Source organism: Periplaneta americana, chromosome 11 (assembly GCF_040183065.1).
Source record: "Periplaneta americana isolate PAMFEO1 chromosome 11, P.americana_PAMFEO1_priV1, whole genome shotgun sequence".
In the NCBI taxonomy this organism is placed as follows: domain Eukaryota; kingdom Metazoa; phylum Arthropoda; class Insecta; order Blattodea; family Blattidae; genus Periplaneta; species Periplaneta americana.
The window spans coordinates 47,088,486-47,111,561 of NC_091127.1; the positions used below are offsets into that span (position 1 = coordinate 47,088,486).

Below are 23,076 nucleotides of genomic sequence, written 5' to 3' on the forward strand. Positions count from 1 at the left end.
ATTTATTAGGGAAAACTGAGCATCTAAATTACTTTCAAGCCTACTTGCTGTTTGTATAATTTTATGTTGTTGTTGTTTTCTAATGCCAGGCATTTGACAATAAAGTGATTTGACCTCTTGCACTCAAATATTTTTCAAAGATATTATCATGGTCAGCCACTGAAGCACAGATTTTAAGGTGTTCCGAATCCATTTCTTGGTTTGAGTTGCACAATGGGCAGTTAGGGGACTGATATATTCCAGTTCTATGCAGGTGTTTGGCCAAACAATCATGGTCTGTTGCCAATCTAAATGCAGCTACAGACGATTTTCGTGGTAAATCGGGAATTAACTGTGGATTATGATGCAGAGAGTTCCATTTTTTCCCTTGAGATTGTGTTATCAAATTTTGTTTGTTGAAGTCTAAGTATGTAGATTTAATAAAGCTTTTCACAGAGTAATACGTAGATTTAGTAACAGGTCTGTAAGTAGCAGTGCTGCCCTTCTTTGCTAATCCATCCGCATTCTCGTTTCCCAGGATTCCACAATTGTATAATTTTATTTATTGGTATGAACTGAGTTGAGTATCTACATGTTTACAGCGGCGAAAACCACTGTCAGTTTGATTTGTAAATATTTTTGTTTCAAAGATGGGGACGAGAAATTTTTAATTAAGGCATGGAGGGCTAATACATAACATAAATTTAATGTAAGTAACACATCTGAAGACAAAGAAGGAAGAACGCTTCATGTCACATGCCTGTAGTGTTGAGATAATCCCCAGTATGAAATGGACATGAAGCACTCTTTCCCCTGCCAGCCAATTTTCAAAGCAGCTTTTCATATGACTTGAATTGTTTTCCCATTTCATGCTTTGGGCATGGGATAGTGCTAGTGTCACTAAATGACAGCATCAGCTCCTTTTGCTCCGAAAGTGGACATGAAACATTTTTCCGGCTTGGTCTTGCTGCAAATTATAGCGAAACCCTGTTTTAATGTTCCCAGCTTTAAGGAATAATCTGTTCAGATCCAGTCAAGTTGTCATAATAATAATGTACTATAATTAATTTCCGCTTTTAAGGAAACCCGGTTGGAAAATCCTGCTTTTAAGGAATAATTTTCAAGTGGATTTTGAAATAATAAAACCCGAAATATCGACTCAACTTTCAATAATCAATAGTACCAGCAAGTTCGATAGTGAATCTCAATTGATAGTAAAGCTGTGGCGTTCATTTTTTATCGTTCTTTATGGTCTTGCTTTACATTGCTTTCACAGAGTGGTTGCTTTGCTTGCTCTGTTCTCGTGAGTTGTGTGCATCCTATTTCCAAGTTTCTTTGCTAGTTTATGCTGTTTATGCATCGTTATAATGGCGACTAAACGAAATAAATTAACTACTGGACAGAAAGTGAAAATCATAAGCGATGTCAAGGCTTACCTCAAATAATATGGTTCACCAACTACTTAATTGTGGGGAATAATGAAGAAGAAAGAAGAAATTTTCAATGCCTCGTTTCAATGTGTTTTGGGTTCAACCAAATGAAAAAACATTCGTGCCTCACCATTTAAAGAGCTAGAAAATATTATAAAGAAATTTATTGTAAATAATAATTAGGTTTAATTAAATTATTATAATGTTTGGTACTGTATATAACATACATGTTAGTACTAGTTATTTTAGCTTTTCCTTCCCATTTTATGTAAACCCGCTGTTAACAGTAGAACATCGGATGAACAAAAATGTCCCATTTCGAAATTCAACTACATGCAAATGGAATGATTTCGTGCCCAGCGCATTCCAGCTCTAAGAATTTTCATTACTTAGGGACATCTTCCACGTATGTAAATTTAAACATCCTGTCTTAAGTAATTGGGGCATTAGATGTTCATTACTCTAGAAAGATGGACAGGACAAATCTGTCCCATTCTTATATTTCATTATGAACTTATTACATACACGCTGTTTGAGTTTAAATTTTCTTGTGGACTATTGATGTGTATTGTAAAACATCCCTCTTTGTTTTTCCGCTTTATTTTCTAAATGTACCTAACCAAGTTATGGTAATAAAAAGTAAGCATTATACAAGTGAGAAAAGCTATAGGAACCATTAAATGCAATACTATGGTGCCAAGACATTTCTAAAAATAAAATAATAAAAAAAAAAAAACAAATTCTACGTAATGTCATAATTAATTATTTATGGGTCTGAGATACGGCCAATGAATCAATGGAATAAGAAATGCTAATTAGTTACAGAAATGAATTACTGGACAAGGTCAGCAGGCACATCATGAAAAGAAAACATAATACAGTAGAACCCCGATTATCCGTCACCCTATTAACCGATTGGCGGATTATCCGACTGTCTATTTCTCGCTCTTTTTTTTTTCTTCAGAAATAAATAATTTATATGAAGTACACTTTTGTGCAAGTAGGTTCTACATATTATGTTTTTACTAGAGAGTGTTATTACAAGCCTTTATCGTTACAAAACATTGTCTACTATTCAAAGTGCCGTTCTATAATATAACTTGTATATAAAATGTCTTCCACGGATGTTAACAGAAAACGTGTTGTGCTAAGTATCGGAAAAAAAAAATTGTAAATAATTGAATGGTTTGAGAAAGAGAAACTGTGGCTCATCTCGCATCAGAATACCTGATTGGCGTTACAACTGCGCGATTTAATAAAAAAACAAGGATAAAGTGTAAAAAAGTATGTAAATCTACAACATGAGAGCTCCTTTAGATTATTCCTATCCTTCCTGAGACAGTCATTACAAAGGGTTTCCTTGCTCCTTAAAAACCCGTCGTTGACAACCAGACTTAAGTTAATGAACTTCTGATCCCTATCTAGCGAGTTAAATACAAGATCATGCAGGAAATAACAAAATTTTTCACGGTATGGATTATCCGATTTTTTCGATCAACCGTTCAGTCCATCCCCTTCATTACCACGGATAATAGAGGTTCTACTGTAAATGCAATGATGAAATGGATTATGCAAATGGAAACTAACATAATTCAAGAAATTGGAAGAAAGCATTTGGTGTGGCATGGACATGTACAGAGATTTGGCAATGAGATATTGTCCAAAACGGTAATGAACTGGAGACCAACACAAAGAAGAAGACGAGGAAGATCAAGTATAAGGTGGTACTGTGGTATACAGAAAAATATGGAGAAAAGAGGAATGGTAGAAAATAAATGTTATATTAGAAGTTTATGGAAATTGGGAACCAAAAGGCGACAACTGCTGTTATATATCACAATATCAGATATGATTTCTTTTCAAATAATGAAGAGCAGTAAAACAAAAAGTGAACAAAGAAGAAAAAAACAACAGAAGAAAAATAAAGTAATTTACAATTCAAGCATATGTAATAGTTTACCTTAATGCCAAGTTCCTTTTCAAGTTCGTGATTAGAAGCTTGCAATAGCTGTGCTCCACTCTTTACCCATCTCTTAGCATCACCCGCATAACAGTCTAGCCCTAGTTCCTGCAACCATCTGCAGATGGCTTCACTGTCCCATTCAGTAAACGGTTGATCTGACCTGAAATATTATCAAACATCAACGTCTGAATATGTGACAGGTGTCAAGATTTTGCCAGATAATTGAAAAATACGTTTATAGGTTATGTAAAGACATACTGTACTGCACAAACATTTTTTCCCATGTTTAAATTTAGTACCGGTAATTTTCATACATGTAGATATTTAAAAATAAAGTTTTTAAATACATACAATGTTTACTTTTAGTACTGAATACAGTTATGTTATGTACATTCATCAGTTAATAATTTATTGTAATGCATAGGAGTATAAAAATACTAAACGTTATTGTAACCTAGTGACAATTTTAAATAGGGGCCATGTGACGTGAAGAACAGTGTAACCAACGTCGCAACTGTGAAAATGAAGTAGTGCTCAATGATTTAAACCTCTTTAACATATCTATAATGTCTTCTAGTTTATATACTATCTATCACTCGGATGAAACTTTTACATGCTGTAAGAAAAGCGAATTTCACACTTTCCCATTTTTCCCATATTAAATTAACTCCAAATTTCGAAAGAACATTATATCTTAAGGGAAAAAAATTCATAGCATCTTCTAGTCTAATACAATTTCATGAAATAGTAATTATATGATGAGAACGCGAAAAAATGTCGGAAATCAAACGTGTTACTTCTGCCTTACTCAAATTAAACTTACTTTTGTTTTATAATTGGTTGATTGGTCCAGCCTAGTCTTGGCCCTGCAGTAGCCCTTACGCCCCCTCGACGGAATTCCCCTTCTCCTGGGAGATCATCCAAATTACCAGAACCACTACGCTTCATGCTGAAACAAATTGAGGAAAGAGCAACAATGTTTTAAAATGGTATTAAAGATTAAAATATTTTCAGATATATGATTCCTATTAAGAAAAAAATAAGTATGAGATTTGATTTATTACGGTAACCTGTTTAGGATAAGAAAAACTTCTACATCAAACACTCTCCAACAGGTTGCACATTAAATTGAAGGGTGTTTTTTTTTTTCAATTGGTTATTCTACGATGCTTTATCAACTTCTGTGGTTATCAGTGGCGGTTCCTCGGGGGAGGGAAGGGAGGAATGTCCTCCTCACATTTTTCTTCTGTTGAAAGTAAATACCAAATAAAATATGTGCCTTGAAATTCAAGGAAGATTCGATAATTTTTAAGTTCACAGCTATAAGAAAACCTCGGTTGATCGAGTTTTAAATGATGCGCGCTCATGTGCTGCTAGAAAACTGTGAGAAAGATGCAAGAGTGTTTGTGTGGAGGAAAGTCAATCCATTCCTCCTTTACTGCAGTTAGCACACATAGACAACAGCGCGCTAGCGGCCAGAGAAAGAAGCAGTTTTAAAGCGAGTAAATGAACGGAGAGGGAGGAGATCCTCCTCTGAATCAGCGCATGGGCGGGAAATAGAAACAGACTGGTCGTGCAGCAAGCTTGCTACTGCTGCCATCCAACGATCTTGCATTCAACCAGACTATAACACATCAAGGAGGAGGCACAATAAAAACAGTTTTAATGCAATCCTATGAAAGACACCATATAAACTTTTGTTTAAATTATAAATAAAAAATATTATTCATTGCACTTTATATAGGCTACTATTCATGGTTTGAAACTTTCAAGTATATTTGAAAGTTAAAATCAGGTTTACATAAAACAAAGAGGAAGTAGTTCTACGTTAGTATCGCAGATCTTTTTGGCTCCTGAAATTCACTTCCATTCATTGTGTACTAGACAGGGCAACAGCCAAGTTGTCAGTGTTGTACAAATATATTTGAAATTGAAAGTAGGTACTCCAAACTACATAATTTTTAACATAAAAAATTAATTGGCCACCGGTAACTTTGAACAATAATGGTAGTATGACTTTACAAGAACTGATAGTCTTCAAAAACATGTGATACTGAACTTGTAAAATGTGCATGTAGCAACACAGACCACGTGGGTGGGTGCAGTGTTCTCGCTTTCCTCAGATTATTTCCCATTCCCATTTCCGCGGTTCCGATTACGTGTTAGTTGCTATAGTCTCTTCCAACACGTGTGATGCTGTAGTGTGCTGAAAAATGCTGTGAGGTGAATTTCCTTGTAATTGTTATTTGTGCAATTATTCAACAATGAATGGAAGTGAAAACATTATATATTTTGGAAAATTTAGGAAACTCAGTTTACAAAAACAGATTACTGCTATACAGAAGGGAAGACCAACCCCAACACCACCTGCCTTACATGTAAGCATGTTGGCTAATTTGTAGCATGTTTCATTCAAGAAGGTGTCATTTCGTCCTGTTACCTTCTTTCCTCCTCTTAAGAAATACGCAGGAGCCGCCACTGGTTGTTATGTAGTGTCTGAGTGAGATGAAGGTGATAATGTCAGCAAAATGAGTTCAGGGCCTAGCACTGGAAGTTACTTAGCATTCGTATTTAATGGATAGAGGGAAAACCTCAACCAGGTAACTTGTCCCAACCAGGATTTGAACCCGGGCCCACTCGTTTCATGGCCAGGAATGTTAATCATTACTCCACAGCAGTGGACAGTTGAAGGTTGTAAGAAATACTTTAGTCAAATAAGGTAAATCAAGAAATGACCGAAAAATTTAATTTACATTAACTACTAAATTTAAACTTACAAAAGTGATACCCAAAGTTTTATGAAACTGAAAATTACAACCACGAGAAAGAATTATGCAGCTTAATTATCATAAAACAACCTAAATAGATCCACAGAATATATGCACTTAAAAATTACTCTCTGTATTTAACTTTATGTAATTGTTTACATTTTAATGCCATATTATTTCATCTTAATCTAATTTAGTCGGAACTTTTTGTAGGGTATAAAATTACCTGCATTACATCCGCACACAAAACTCAAACAACTGACACACTGATACACAAAAGAGTGAAAGATAATCAATAGCAATAGATACCAAAATAAACAATACTATCTGTCAAGCAGATAAGAGAAATATGAGAAGAATAAAAAACAAAGCCTTACATCATATCATTATCAACATATCAAGGGTGACGCCAGAATGATGAATATAGTGCCTACCCAAAGTTAAAACATGACAATCCTTCTACATCCCACTCCACACAAATATTAAAGTTGCAGCTAAAACTTGTTTCATAACATTTTCTACCTAATTTACTTATTTACTGCTTTAATTACCGGTATTGTTTCATTCAACACACAACTTTTCCTTACAAATGCTTCACAGATTATAATGATTAGAGGAGAAAAATTCGCTCTGGTATCAGGGATCGAACCCGGGTCCTTGGTTCAACGTACCAAGTGTTCTAACCACTGAGCTACGCCAAAGTTCAATCTACAGCACTGGATCGAATCCCTCTCCTCTAGTGTTTTTCCCTTTGTGACCATAAACATGTTGACCTATATTAAGTCAACTGTCATTATACAAGGAGTGCACTCAATTGAGTGACTTGGTGGCCGGGATTCCACAGTAATATGCACTGTTAAGCGAATAATTTATGTAAAGATTAATTTTTGGTCCTATAGAATATATCTGTTATGGTGACAATGATTATTAGTGGAGAAAAATTCGCTCCGGCACCAGGGATCGAACCTGAGTCCTTGGTTCTACGTTCCAAGTGCTCTAACCACTGAGCTATGCCGAAGTTCAATCCACAATACCGGATCGAATCCCTCTCCTATAGTGTTTTTCCCTTTGTGGCCTGACTCCAAGTTCGACATATATGTTAACATATATTAAGTCAACTCCCATTATATAAGGAACACACTCAATTGGAGTGACTTGGTGGCCGGGATTCCACAGTAATATGCACTGTTGGGCGAAGAATTTGCGTAAAGATTAATTTTTGGTCCTATAGAATATATCTCTTATGGTGACAATGATTATTAGAGGAGAAAAAATTCGCTCCGGTGTAGCTCAGTGGTTAGAGCACTTTGTACGTAGAAACAAGGACCTGGGTTCGATCCCCAGCGCCAGAGCGAATTTTTTCTCCTCTAATAATCATTGTCACCATAACAGATATATTCTATAGGACCAAAAATTAATCTTTACGTAATATCATAGATTATATTACAGATGTGCATAAAATGACAATGTTCATGTGGTAATTTGTTAAATTTATTTTAAATTCTAGTTTCAAATTCATTACTTTTGTTTGAAGTCTAGATGATGATGCTAAATGAATCATATACTAATCAGTTCTAATAATTCATATTATAAATATTAGAAAGAAAGACAGAGAGAAAGAAAGAAAGAAAAAAAGGAAGGAAAAAAGGAAGATCTGTTTTCATTAGTACCTTTTCAAAGTCGTTTTGTTGTTCAGATGGGTATTGTTGTAACAAATTTCTTATTAAATATTTCAGTCTATACTTATCGACAGGTATAGATTGAAATATTTAATAAGAAATTTGTTTAACTAGTAGTAATCTACTCATATAACAATTTCAATGATGTGGGGCATAAGAAAGAAAGTTCGCCCATCTTCAATAAGTTCTGACCATCATTGATCATCGTCATCATTGTTGTCATCGCCACCATCACAATAATCAAAAATAAAATCAACAAATATCAACGTCTAGCACTAAAGTTCAAGCACCATTGGCAAACAGATTCATTATCAGACCAACTGTTATATTTTCAGCAACAGCAGTAGATGCAAAATCTACAATAGAATACTTGAATGCCCTACAAGTGAAGAAAACAGCAATAGTTACTCAACGTGCTTAAAACAATAATATCGGACACTTGTCATATTGTAGGACACACCTTAGAAACATAGCTGGAGATAGAACGATTAACGATTTCCTTGAGAGGGGGGGGGGGGGGGGACACAACAGGATGGTAAGCTAATTCACACATACATATTCTTATCATAGGCATATGAATGAGCCCACACACACAAAAGATATTTCTGTCACGTTTACGCACGCACGCACGCACGCACACACACATAATTGAAAAAATAAAGATTCATTATGCCCTCTGAAACCTATACCTTGCTTAGTTAAGTATAGGAAAATGCTATTTATATTAAATAAATATTGTCGACTTTTGTGAACTAGATTCTAAGATTTTTGCACAAGAGGAAAATCGGGCAATGTTGTCAACTTCATTTCAAATAAGCTGCGCACTATAATTTTTACTTGTGTATTTTGGAAAAAAAACGGGCTATTCGAGAAAATACGGTATATCTTACTAGAAAATGTGTCTATATAACAACTGTAATAAAATTACTTATGCATTATTTCATAATTACTTGATCAAATATGCCAAATCTCTTTGTCTGTATCAGAGTTTCTTCCAGCTAGAATCTCTATCTGCCCCACTGTAAAATTTAGATTTAGATTATATTTAATAATAACATATACATAAAAACGTTACATTAAAATACCCCGAAAGAGCAAAGCTCGTGTTCGGGGACAGTTCCGTTTCATAGATATACATACTTTGTAGACAAAATACTTGAGAAAAAAAGCTCACATAAAGATGATAACAAAATTAGTAAATAATAATACTAGTAATAACTGAGTGAAAAAGGAGACGATGTAGAGCTTGATGGATTAATATTAAATTATTATTAGTATAATAATTAGTGCAGGCCATGTTTATATAGTAACCAAGATAAAATAGAAAAATACACTTAGGATAGAAATAAACTTGTTTTACAATACATGGTACATAATATATATACAGGGAAGTCTGTCATATAAATTTTTTAATTCTGGATCTGAAAATTTCATTGCTTAAAGTAGTCAATTCTGGATGAAATTTTATTATCGAATTATATAGACGTGGACCATAATTTGTACTGTGTAGTAAAGCAGCAGATGTGAAACTCTAGGTTCAACTAATTTAAGAATTTCATTTCGTCTTGTGTTATGAGCATGTGGCTGAGCTACAAATTTCATTCTATTTTTATGATAGAATTTCATTAAAGAATATTTATGAATTTGGTCAATTCTAAAAACATTCAATTCGGAATGGATCAAATTTTGTTGGATAATCCAGTCGCCTTTTCAAACAAATTTTGATTATATGTTTTTGCAAAATAATTAGAGGAAAAAGAGCAGTTTTTGTAATGGCTCCCCATCCAGTTATACCATAATGCAAACAACAACAACTATTTTTAACAAAATAATCTGCCCTCAATTAGGGTGACCATAAAGATCCAGAATAAAAGCACTACAGAAATTATTTAGAAAGACAAAAAGATGAAATACGGGAATTGTTTAGTAAAACATCCAGAAAAATGCAAACACAAAAGAATCGTCAATGGCCAAAATATAAATGGTAATGCAATATTTGGATTGAATCCTTAAGAATATCCAATAAAATTTTTTCAGTTTCAAAAAATCGGAGACCGAGTGCTTTTACAATATTCCATGTGAACTTAGGAAGAGTGCCACGTGCACCAAACAAAAGACCAGAAACACTCCACTGACTAGTGGGAAGGTTATATTTCTCACTTAGGTATGGGATGCAGGACTCATAAATGGACTTCTTCTCCTCATCAACGTGTTGTGCCTGCAGGGCATCCCTCTCAAACCAGATTGTAGGATCAAGAATGATTCCCTTAGATTGAGTCCTGTGGATGGCTACAATATCTGCTCTTCTGCTTGAATCTAAGGATGAAATGCAGTGGATCTCCTCGTGTACTTCCCATCCACGACGCTTGAGGACATCAGCAATACTGGTCCTGGCCTTATGGTGTCGATTGTTGCGCAGCAGCTCCGTTTTTCGACAGAATCCCAACACGTGACCAAGAGTTTCTGTCTTGTTGCAGCCAGGATGGCGATAACGGGTTGTGTTGAAACTTCTGCCGGGCACAGATCTAACCGCAGATAGATTGCTCGACATCTTAATTACATTAATGTATTCTGAAATGGATAAATTTGCTTTTGATGACATCCAGGAATTCGCCTTGGGGCACTCAGAATACAGGATAACACCTTTGCCCTTATGAGGTAATTTACACCATGATTCAAAACTTCTGTTCCGCAAGATCTCCCTCAATTGTCGACCTTTAGTGTTGGGAGCAATAGAAGACTTATTGATGTTTAGTCTACGTAGACTCAGTTGCTGTTCAATGTGCAGGTTCCTTACAAAGTTAAGATGCATATCATTAATATGGTGAAGACGATTACAGATGTTGTAATGTTGAATGCTGGCCTCCCACTCTGCACAAAGAATTCCCAAACCTCGGACTTTTTTACTTGCGTATAACATTGAATTTGGCGTATCATCGGGCAGCATCATAATTTCCTTCACAGCACTTCTAATAATTTTGTCAAGATCTCGTAAGAATGTATCAGATAACTGAGGTAATGGAGCACATTGCAGTGGGTAAATCAAACCTGGCCATATATATTCGTTTATGATTTTTAATTTTTGGTCTGATTTTAATAATTTTGTTTGGACGAGTCCATCCAAGTCTGAAGATAGGTTTTTGATAGTCTTGGTTTTATTGAAGGAGATTTTGTCTGTGAAATCTATTCCGAGATATCGGATACACTCAGTTTTATCACGCAATGAAGAAATAACGGAGCCTTGTAGAGAGATAATGTCATCTGCAAAGAGCTTGCCCTTTTGTAAAACTATTGCCTTGCTTTTAGCTGGATTTATGTGAAGATCAATTTCAGTTAAGCTACTTTCAGCTAAATCAACAAGAGATGTAGCATTTGCTTTAGTGCTACCAATTAAAGCAAGGTCATCAGCGAAGGCTAGCGCAGACAAATGAGGTAGTTGATCTGATAAAGAATAGCCATATTTAGTAGAAATATCATAATCGGTCAGATTTTGCATCACATGATTGATTGCCAAATTAAATAATATGGGTGATAATGGAGAACCCTGTGCTACGCCACAATTTAACGCTATAGGTTTTGTTTTTTGAAAATTTGATTCAATTTGAATAGTATTGGCTGATAACGAAGAAGAAATTAAATTGTAGAGATTCCGTGGAATGCATGCATGCTTAAGGGCTCTTTTTATATGTTCATGTCCGATGGAGTCGAAGGCCTTAGATACATCAACAAATACGATATAGCAATTTTTTTTAAATTTTTTTGCTGATTGAAGACAGCCATTAACAATTGAAGAATTTATCTGCATGCCAGGCAGAGCCATAAATCCTCGCTGATATTGATTTAATGCAATATAACTTCTCAATTTTGAATCCAACACTCTTTCAATAATTCTTCGCAAGACAGGAAATATGGTTATCGGTCTCCAGTTTTTTATATTTTTTTCATCACCGCCCTTATAAATTAAAACTGTCCGAGCCTGTTTCAGAGGAGAAGGCATAAAAGAAAAGTGTAGCATTGCATTGGTAAATAAGGTTAGGAATTTCGTTGTTTTGAGATGTCTTAATATGCGAACAGTAACGCGGTCAGGGCCGGGAGACGTGTCAAACTTAATGCCATAAAGAGCCTTATGAATGTCTTCTTCAGTAACGGTAATGTTGTCAGGTAAATCACTATTAGGAGCAAAATTGGACAGTGGTGAAACATTATTTTCCGAACAAAATACATCTTCAAAATGATCAGAAATAACATTAAGAGGAATTTTGCAGCATTGTTGTTTGCTTGATTTTCGCAAAATTTGTCGGGCTATTTTCCTTCTTTGATTATAAAAATTATACTGCGCCAACTCATATTCGTATTTTTTTCTATTTACTTCCCCTTTCGAATAGATTTTCTCAAAGGATTATTAGATGATTGAAAATTATACTTATACTGAGCGTTTAATTTGCGATTTTTGTAATGTCGTATAGCTGGATGTTGAGGGCCAGGCAATTCAGTGGTTTCATCAAGAAAAAATTTTAATAAATCTTTCGTTAATAGTTCCAGATCATCAGTATTTCCGTCCGACAGAATATGTGAAATACGGTCTTCCCATTGCTGCATCGGATTGTCATTATGACTATTGTAAGGCACTGCATTGAAAATATGACAATTATTATCTTGTTCAGGTGAAGTGCTTGCAAGTACCAGCGGAGGATCATTACTATTAGTATTAGAAATATGATTGTCCGAAACTAGATCACTGGAAGAAGTAGAAGATTTGCAGACTTTTTTACAAACTGGACATATGGCAGTTGCACTAGTACATGAAGAAACGTTCATAATGGGTCTAAATAATATAACCACTAAAGTGCAGGAAAAATTTGGGTAGTCAGCGTCGAACGTAGAAAAATAAATAAATAAATAAATTTAAATAAAAAATTTATATTATATTCACGAACACACTTAGATCCTCTTGATTGTAAACCAGTAGAAGATAACACAAGTCATAGACGGAAACGTATTATATAAAAGTCCATAACAACCATTACAAATAAACAAGTCCACAATAGCAAATTTTAAAAATGTAACTTTCTTGATGGATTAAGTCATATTAAAGTGAATAAATAAGGCAGCATATACAGAATAAAGTAGAGAATTGAAAATCAGTACCTACAAATAGCGAATATATAAATTATGAGGTGGGACTTCTATAAAATGGTATCCTACTCATAATAGAATGATAAGAGAGATAGCAGAGAAATTCTGCAGTAAAGATGTATTATTTATAAATAACATGTGTGTTTTAGGAAATATTTATTCTATAGATGAACCTCTTCCTTTATATTTTGATGGAGACTAAATATGATTGATAAATTTTCTCCTGCTATTCAGTGACAAGCATCTTTTACATGCAGTCTAAAGCTTTATTCCCTTCACAAAGAAAGATATTTTCAGAATTTTTATTTATGTTGGAAATGCATTGCCTTCAACCAGATCTGAACCCAACAATCTCCGATATAATACCGAACAGTGGAACCACCAAAAACTTTACTGTTGCTATGAAATAATGGTTTTGAAAATCATTGTGTTACAACTTATCAGTTAACAATTGCACACTCACCGTCCAAAAATTTTCTTGATTCCTTTACTCTTGCCAACTTGGAATGAAGGGCTTGGCTGTGGTGACAAACTAAGGGAGCCTGTTGTTTCATCTATCTCCTCTTCTGCAACAACTTCAGCTGATGGAGATGCTGACACATCTTCTATTACTACTCGCTCTGTTTCAGCTATAGAAGTCAAGAAAAGCAAATTACTTTTTGTAACACCTCAAGTTATTTTTTAATTTAAAAATAACGAGTCATGGGAATGTATTAAATGGCGTCAAATTCAAAACAAAGAAAACTAACAGAAAATACTGATAGGAAAATGTTATATCATGTACAGGGCTTCTATTATAAGCATTGATTACTGGCATGGTGTTTTGTTTTTCGGCAGCTGGACATGTCGCAGGCAACCACACACGTACGTTAACCCCACTACTTAAAACGTGTATAAAATTGTACCTTATAGAAGATGCTGGAAATGTCGTCCTCTCTCGGCTAAACAGGAAAACACATTATGATTGGCATAATTAATTTCGGCCACTGCAATGTTTATTACATCATTTGTTCTACCGCTATATACGATATTTAACCTCACAATAACCGAAATGCTCAATTTAAGAACAATGAAGAGTAGACAAAGTGTGTTCTACTCGTAAAAAATTGAACCGATTATTCGCCTTGTGCTAACAGCACACCAAACTCCAAATTTCCTATCATGAAGAGTGATTTTTTTGTACTTCTTCTTCTTCAGGCTCTACAACTCTCAGATGAAAGTTTTGGCCTTCTCAACAACTTTCTTCCATTCCTTATGGCTTCCAACTATCTTTGTCCAGTTTTCCACCTTCATCAATTTCAAATCATTCAGGACATCATCCTCCCATTTATTTTTTGATCTACCCTGCTTTCTGTTAACTATTGGTTTCCATTTGTATATTTGCTTGACCAGTCTATTATTCTCGATTCTATTTATAAGACCAAACCATCCTAATCTTAGCGATTTTATATGATTTATGTTCCTATTCTTTATCAGCTCATTCCGTTCACTGTTATATTTAATTCTCCATGTACCATAATTCATTTTAGTTGGACCAAAAATTTTTCTTAGTATTGCTCTTTCAAAAATTAGTAGTCTGTGTTTTATGGAGATTTTAAGGACCCATGTTTCACTGGCATAAGTTACTACAAGTCTTATTGTAGTACAGTATAGCTTAAATTTGGACTGTTTAGATATCAATTTACTTCTAAATAACTGCAGGTTGGCATAGTATGCTTTGTTTCCCATTACAATTCTTTCTCTTATTTCTTCCTCAATGGTGTTGTTGTTATTAACAGTTGATCCAAGATATTTGAAACTTGGAACTTGTTGAATCATTATATCATTTATTTTAAAATCTCTTAAAATTTCTCTTTTTGTGCTGCATTTTAAGAATTTTGTTTTCTTCTCATTAATTATCAATCCGAATTTCATTGCCTGTTCTTTTAAATTGTTAAATGTTTCTATCAAAGCCGATTTTGTTCTTGCAGTTATTATGTCATCAGCATAAGTTATACATTGCCTTAATTTTGTTGTAGGTAATGTTTTCCTTCATCTCCAGTTTCTTCAGTATAAAGTCTATAACCAAACTAAATAATGTAGCTGAAAGCGGATCACCTTGTTTGACACCCACCGTTTCGTTTACTGAACTTTTCACTTATCTTATTGGTCACCTTTGATTTTTTGTACACAATGTACATTTTCAGAACACCAATAGCAAGTGTTTCGTTGTTTACAAAACCAGTCAAGTGGAACCACGTCTCGTCTGAAAAGAACACAGGCTGTTGGTCGATTAAGCCTTCAGTCAATGATGAAAAAACCACTCACAATAAAGCATTCATGCTATTGTATCGCCTTGTTTTGAACAATGGACATATATACACTTGTACAGCTTCAGTTTTAACAATTTTGTTGCTTCATGTACAGAAGACACTGAAACCCTCTCTTGTGTTAATTTCGGGAGTGATTTTGTTGGCGACCATTCAAGATGTGCGCCAATGTGGTCTAATTTGTCCTCTGTTAGAACTGTACGATTCCACGTGTGTTTTTTGTTTTGCACTGAACCCTAGATTCAAATCTGTTCACAATATCATGATCTGCTGTTCTGGAAGTAGGTAATTGACCAAGAAACATCTGAATAAATTCCGCACGGACACAGCAAGCTGATTCGTATTTATAATAAACTTTACACACAAAAATGCGTTGCTCTGGAGTCAGCTGTCTAACCTCTTTGCAAATGAATGTACACTGCCCCGAGAGAACGGCATATTTATACTGGGGAGCACTGCTTGTTGCAACACACTGTGCCAGCTATCAGTATATATAATTGAAGCCCTGTATATAAGGATAATACCTTACAAATTTAAAAAAAAGAATTTCATATGGTCAGCAATAACAAGTTTTTAACTATTTTCTCTTACAAACCGTCTTTAAGCCTCCTCCTTCTTAAATTCAATGAAACAGATAAATAAATAAGAATAATAAATATCTTTTAACATTTCACAACAGAATAAATCAATATACAAGTTGTCCCATTTATCTTGTGCACCTATTATAACTTTTTTGTTTGGATAGGTATTGGAATTTTTGTTTTTGAGCATTATGTTAGAACGAGGGCTAACATGAGTGTGGAGATTTGGTGCATGTAACTATATCATGGTACAAGATACATGTGACGTCATCAATTTTTCAAAAAGAATTACATACTTTAATCATGTTACATTGATTACACACATTAAGACGAGTTCAAAAATGTATCACAATTTCACCTTCCTAATCAATAACAACAACAAAACGAAACAAAAACGTACTTCCAATGTGATAATATTATGCTTTGAGAGTCAGAGAAGATGCTCCAAATGGTGACCATTCACATTAATGCACATTCGAAGGCATTCTCCGAAAGACTGTATGATTGCCCGGCATGTTGTTGACTGGACACACAAGCCTGTCGAATGCGTTGCTGCATGTCGTCTGGTGTTGTCAGAATGTTCTGGTACACACTGTCCTTTACAGTTCCCCACAGGAAGAAGTCCAGTGGCGACAGGTCCGGAGAACTTGCAGGCCACTGTATGTGGATTGTGGCGCCGACGAGTTGTACGGACGTCAGTTGTCTTTCGTTTTGTGTAAGTTAATGCACAAGATGAATGGGGCACCATAACAAACGGCACATTCTAATGGCATTCATTTTGCATTTTGTTGTTGTTATTGATTGGGAAGGTGACATTGTGATACATTTTTGAACTCGTCTTAATGTGTGTAATCAATGTAACATGATTAAGTATGTAGTGCTATTTGAAAAATTGATGACGTCACGTGTATCTTGTATCATAATGTAATTACATGTACCAAATCTCTACACTCATGTTAGTCCCTCGTTCTAACATAACCTCAAAAACAAAATTCCAATACCTGTCCAAACAAAAAAGTTATAATAGGTGCACAAGATAAATGGGACACTCTGTATTACCCATAATTATTTCATCATTATAATAATCATGATTAAAACATGTAACTTAAATTTCGAAAGAAAGAGGGACAAAGAAAATGTTCACTTTTTATACGAATCCAAAATTATATCATATAATTACTGTACAAGTCACAATAAATATTTTGTAATAGCCTATGTATTTCAACTTGGGCTCTGAAGTTAAATTTCTTAATTTTATGACAACTTCAATGCTAACAACATAGTATAATTAATAAAGATTAGGATGTCATTACCATCATGTATGTATCTTATGATAATTATGAACACTAAACATGCCAGCCTGAGCAGTTAAATTAAAGCAAATATTAGCAATACAACAATACATCTAGGTGGCAGCACTACAAGCGCACACAATTCAGACACATAAGATTGCAAAACTTAAAAGGCAATATTTCGATATAAATATAGTTTAATAGTTACTAACATTGCCTCTCTATAAGAAGAACTAAAAACTGAAATTTAACATTAAATATCACTGTTCATTATTACCAATTCGCGAAAATACGAAATTGAAATAAAGCAAAGAATTTGGTCTAGACATTTTAAAGACACTTAACGAGACAGAAATATTAAATAAAAACATTAGGGAGAAAATTATGGACTTACATTAAAGTTGCATATTAAAGAATGTACGTGAATCAAATTAAAAAATTCACTGCAATAACAAATTAAACACGTTAAACTGTCTTTCAGGTTCAGAAGTAGTGTTATTCAGATAGTTTATCAAACGTTACTTTTAGTTATATATTCTGCGATTTCTGCAATATTCTGCAGTCTGTTAATACTAGTAGGCTAACTAACACTTAGGTATATGCATAAATATACATACACAGCATGAACTAAGTTTTAATTTGCTAGATAATAAAACATGAACAAACATAAACATGCAACATTGTTATTACATTTGTATGACATTAGTACCGGTATATTGTCATAAAATATATTTAAATACATGTAATATAGTTTAATACAATTACGGTATTTGAGTGCCCACTAGATAGCCTATTTTACAGTTCTTTGTGCAACATCTTCGCCTGTGTGAATTGGGTTCAGACAAAATCCAAGGATCACTTTTATATACATTCTAATACCGATACTTGTAATCAATTATAGTTGGCTTAGAATTCCAAATTACCAATATACATTATTAAACTAGCAACGAATCGTTGAAAAAATAAAAATTGGAAATTTATCCTTTGAAAAGGTGGAAAAATTAAAATAGCTTGGAGCAACAGTAAAAAATATAAATGACACTTGAGAGGAAATTAAACGCAGAATAAATATGGAAAATGCCTCTTATTATTCGGTTGAAAATTTTTTGTCATCTAGTCTGTTTTCAAAATAACTGAAAGTTAAAATTTATAGGACAGTTATATTACCGGTTGTTCTGTATGATTGTGAAACTTGGACTCTCACTTTGAGAAACAAAGGTCAAAGGTGTTAGAGAATAAGGTGCTCAGGAAAATATTTGGGACTAAGAGGGATGAAATCACAGGAAAATGAAAAAAGTTACATAACGCAGAACTGCACACATTGTATTCATCACTTAACATAATTAGGAACATAAAAATCTATATGTTTGAGATGGCAGGGCATGTAGCACATATGGATAAATCCAGGATGAAAAAATCCTTTGGGGAAGCCGAGACGTAGATGGGGGGGGATAATAATAAAATGGATTTGAAGGAGGTGTGATATGATGGCAGGGACTAGATTAATATTGCTCAGGATTGGGACCAATGGTGGGCTTATGTGAGGGCGGCAATGAATCTCAGGATTCTCTAAAAGCCATTTGTAAGTAAACAATGAATCATTAAAAAGTCACTGTTTCTAAACATATTATTAAATATTTTAAAGCATTTTACATTAGAAATTCTTCAGGGGAAAAAAGGTATCAATTTCAGTCAAAATGTTACTAAATGCTTTAGTCTTCCACACTGCAGACCTATGTTCAAATTTCACAGGTATTTTTGGTGGACATCAACAATCTTATGACGTGTTTCCTATGGGATGCTACCATTTTCTATGCCACCATCGCTGGCCACCCTACCCCATTATCTCTTGGCTTAGTTGCCTCATGAATGATGTTTTATTGGCTTTCTTTTAGAACTGAGAAAAATACATCTTTGATGAACTCTTTCAATGAAAGACTAAACATTTGTGAGTATATAACTAAAGGCTGGTTCACAATAAATCAGGAACGGAAACGACAACGAGAACAGAAATAAAGTTAAAATAAACGTATTTAAATGTGAGCATCCACAATTAACTATTGTGAATGCTCACATTTAAATATGTTGATTTTAACTTTATTTCCGTTCTCGTTCTCCTCATTTCCGTTCCCGGTTTATTGTGAACCAGCCTTAAGACCCTACGTGCTGCAATGGTTATACACTGTTCAATCCTATCTAAACCTCTTGCAAAAATACTCTGTTATTATAAGGCAATTCAAATATAATTTAAACTGAGAATTATTCAATATTCTAATCTATTCTAGTATACTATATCGATTCTGCAGCTATCAAAGACTAGTAAAAGCTTGCTTGTTGCACTTACATGCATTCAACATCATCACACACAGAGATCGACCAAAATGGCAATGTCTTTGTGAAGAGAAAGTGGCAGTAATAGTGTTTAGCATCACACCACAAGACAGGACTATGTACATGAAAATTAATTTCACGTTATCAGATTTTAGGTCATTATGAATTTTATGTGCAACTAGCACCATCCATTACCAAAATAATAAACACAAAGATACATTAATGTCATAGAAGTTCAGAAAATATTCTATAAATCCACACTTGGTAGTAGTACCTATATAACAGATCTCATTTCGTGTCCATTTTGCAAGTTCCCTCCTCCCTTTTCTAAAATGTTGCATGAAACAAATTAATGTAGATATATTTTATTTTATTTTAATGAATGAATGAATCAATCAATCAATCTTCTTAATGTATACAGCTGTTTGCTGACAACATAAAGTCCACCACAGTCCACTGTAACCTATTCAGTTGTTGTTTTTCACGAGAAATGAGGGGTATTTTGATCGGTGTTCATTATAGATGTCTGTTGCTAGTAGCCAGAGTTGGAGTGTAGTCAATATATACTCTAGGGCTGTGTCTTCTGCAACTGGTACTGATGATTTTAATTTACTTCTTTTGTGGTTTATGGATGGACAGTATAGAAGAATGTGTTCCAGATCTTCATCATGATTATTACACCACAGACAAGTAGGATTATCAGAAATATGAAATCAGTGTAGGTACAATTGACAATGTGACCTGTTCTGGCTCTTGTTAAAAATGTTTGAATATGTCTGGACAAGTTTTTGTACATTTCCAGGTCATTTGGTTTCTTTTGTACAGACTGTAAAATTTTTCCTTTGTCAGAAGAGAGAAAAAAAATCGATACGAGTTTTTGAACTTGCTTCAGGATACTGTTTAATTTCATTCTTTCAATGTATTCTTTTATACATCTTGATTACACAACTTTTACCGGTAGCATTATATCATTTCGGAATATAAAGTATTCACGTGATAATTAACTAGGTCACCTTGTTGATTAGTTTCAGCCTGTGGGCTATCCTCAGAATTGGGTGGTCTTTGAGCCTTCTGATTGCAATTCCTGTGGGGATGTATTTGTGTAAGCTTACCCGTAGTGTATTTTTTTAAACAAGTTTTAATTCACTAAAATTTTTATTTCCCTGAACTTGCCCATTTTATTTGGTGGTCCAATGTCGTAAAATTAACAGCCTTCATCTCGAAGTCTATACCTGTCGTCTGGCCGCGAAACCAGGTGGCCCGGATTCGATTCCCAGTCGGAGCAAGTTACCTGGTTGAGGTTTTTTCCGGGGTTTTCGCTCAACCCAATATAAGCAAATGCTGGGTAACTTTTGGTGCTGGATCCTGGACTCATTTCACCGGCATTATCACGTTCATCTCAGTCAGATGCTAAATAACCTAAGATGTTGATAAAGCGTCTTAAAATAACCTACTAAGAAAATTATCTCGAATTTCATTTGTGTTGTTTAAGGTCCCTTGACATAAACCTTCTTAATTTTATAAGCCTCACTTCTATATACAAATATCGGCCCCTCTTGTTAATGTCCTATAAACATTTGTATGTTATTGTGCTGAAGAGGGCTTGAAAACTTCATTTATGACATTCTTTTTCTGAGCGCATTTAGTTTTAATTTGATATGGCAAACATACTGGTTTTGGTTTTTTTATGAAATTAATATTTTAAAACTGAAGTCGAGTGAGAAAATGTTTCCATAAGAGTTTGGAAGAACAATTTAAGGATAAACACTGGAAGGATGCACTAAACTCCACTCTCCCCGAATGGCCAGAAGAGAAGCTGTTGCGACGTTCCGCACCGCAGTAGGTCATGACTGTCTGGCTAATCACCTCTACCGCCTGGGTGTGCTATCCAGCTCCCACTGCATGCTCTGTGGATGTTCCGACAACATGGACTGAAGCCACATTAAGACTTGTCCAGCGCTTTCATCTGTCAGCTTTGTGGATAGGTACTGGGAGGCCAGAGAAAGAATGCAGCAGTGCTGACATCCTCTCCTTCATAGTTTCACTTGCATATTGTTCACTTTATTTTGTTTTCTATCTTTCATTTTAGTTTTAATCGCCATTGTATGGCCAATGACTCCAATCAAGTGCCACTGCATTGAATTAAAAAATATATATATATTTTAAAACTTTGTGATTATTACTTCTAATGTGGAAACACTTAAAAAAAAAAAGTGAGCGGAAAACAATCGTAGTTTAGATTTACTATATTTATAGTTACGGATATTGGCCAATTGGAAGTGGAGGTTAGCCATTTTCTGTTTGATGTTTATAACTAGGGACCGGATTTTTATTTAATTACATATTATATTCCTTTCAACATAACCGTATATAAATAACAAATCTTTGCGAATCTTGATATTACCATTAATATATTAAAATTTGATACTACATATTTTTACATATTTACACCACATTACATATTATGGCTTGGTATTACATAAATCTACATATTTAGGGGTTTTATTCATTTTTACTTCTCTAAAAGGGAGAAAAAACTTCTGCTGGGGAAGTTTACAATTTGAAATACACAGATTTAAAAAGCCTTTTTACCTACCCCTTAGTTCCAGGAAGTAATAGAGGCACTCACCCCATACCGCCCACTGTAAATATGAGTGAACAAAAGGCAACCTTTCTCATACTACTAAATTGTAAAAATCACTCAGAAAGTAGCGTTGCCTTCATGCGGTGGAGTGAGACGAGGACATGATTTGTCTCGAACTATAATTGTGCTGCACACATCTAACAAGCCGTTCCCATGCAATTTGTAACCTTACCCACCCTCTTCCTAATCCTTTCAGGGAAAACCCATGTCAAGTCTGACATGAGCCGCAATAGTCAGTAAAATGTTTATTTTATTGCACTTAACAGCAATTGCAGAACATTAAAAATGTATAAAGCATGTGAGTATATATTTAAATCAATGAGCTGGAGCGTCAATGTAATTAGTAATTACTAATTATTATGTAATTAGGCCTACATATTGCTTACCGCTGCTTTATTCGCAGTCTTACCTATCCTATACCCTAGATCATATATGTAACAGCTACGTTAAAATCGACAGCACTTTGAAGAGAACAACCGCCAGGATCGCCACCTGTCCGCCGTGAACGAACACGAGGTGGCAGCACAGTCGCTAATGTAATTCAAATGGGAATTATGACGTGACTCCAACTAGATGGCAGCGTAGTAAACCTGACAAAAGTTGTTAACCTCAAAGCCTATAAGCCTGACATATCTGTTACATATATGATCTAGGCCTATACCTGCCAGATATTCATATTAAATATTTTCATAATTTTACATATTTTGGTACATATTCAGCTCATTTTTCTTACATAAATATGTACATATTTCACACCTTGATATTACATAAAAATCCGGTCCCTATTTATAACAGGACAGGAACATTTTGCTGTGGCGCATGTGCTGACCTGTCATGGAGTGTCGGTGTGGCGTGTACATTTCAGATCAAATAAAACCCAGCTTTCTCCAATCTTTCCTATTTTCTGAAGTTGAAACTAGTCTTTAGGTCTAAATGGTCTTGGTTATCGCAAATGATGATGATG

At 34.5% G+C, this 23,076-nt stretch overlaps 1 protein-coding gene across 7 annotated transcripts in view; it reads right to left on the reverse strand.

Annotated features, from left to right (window-relative positions):
* The window catches only part of Liprin-beta (liprin-beta), a 404,935-nt gene that overhangs the window by 34,013 nt on the left and 347,846 nt on the right, over window positions 1-23,076 (reverse strand). For all 7 annotated transcript variants that reach the window (XM_069839389.1, XM_069839384.1, XM_069839382.1 and 4 more), the window contains 3 exons: window positions 13,419-13,584; window positions 4,196-4,321; window positions 3,370-3,532 (listed from right to left, as the gene is read on the reverse strand). In XM_069839389.1, coding sequence (XP_069695490.1) covers window positions 3,370-3,532; window positions 4,196-4,321; window positions 13,419-13,584 — 455 coding nt within the window. The remainder of the gene's footprint in view (window positions 1-3,369; window positions 3,533-4,195; window positions 4,322-13,418; window positions 13,585-23,076) is intronic.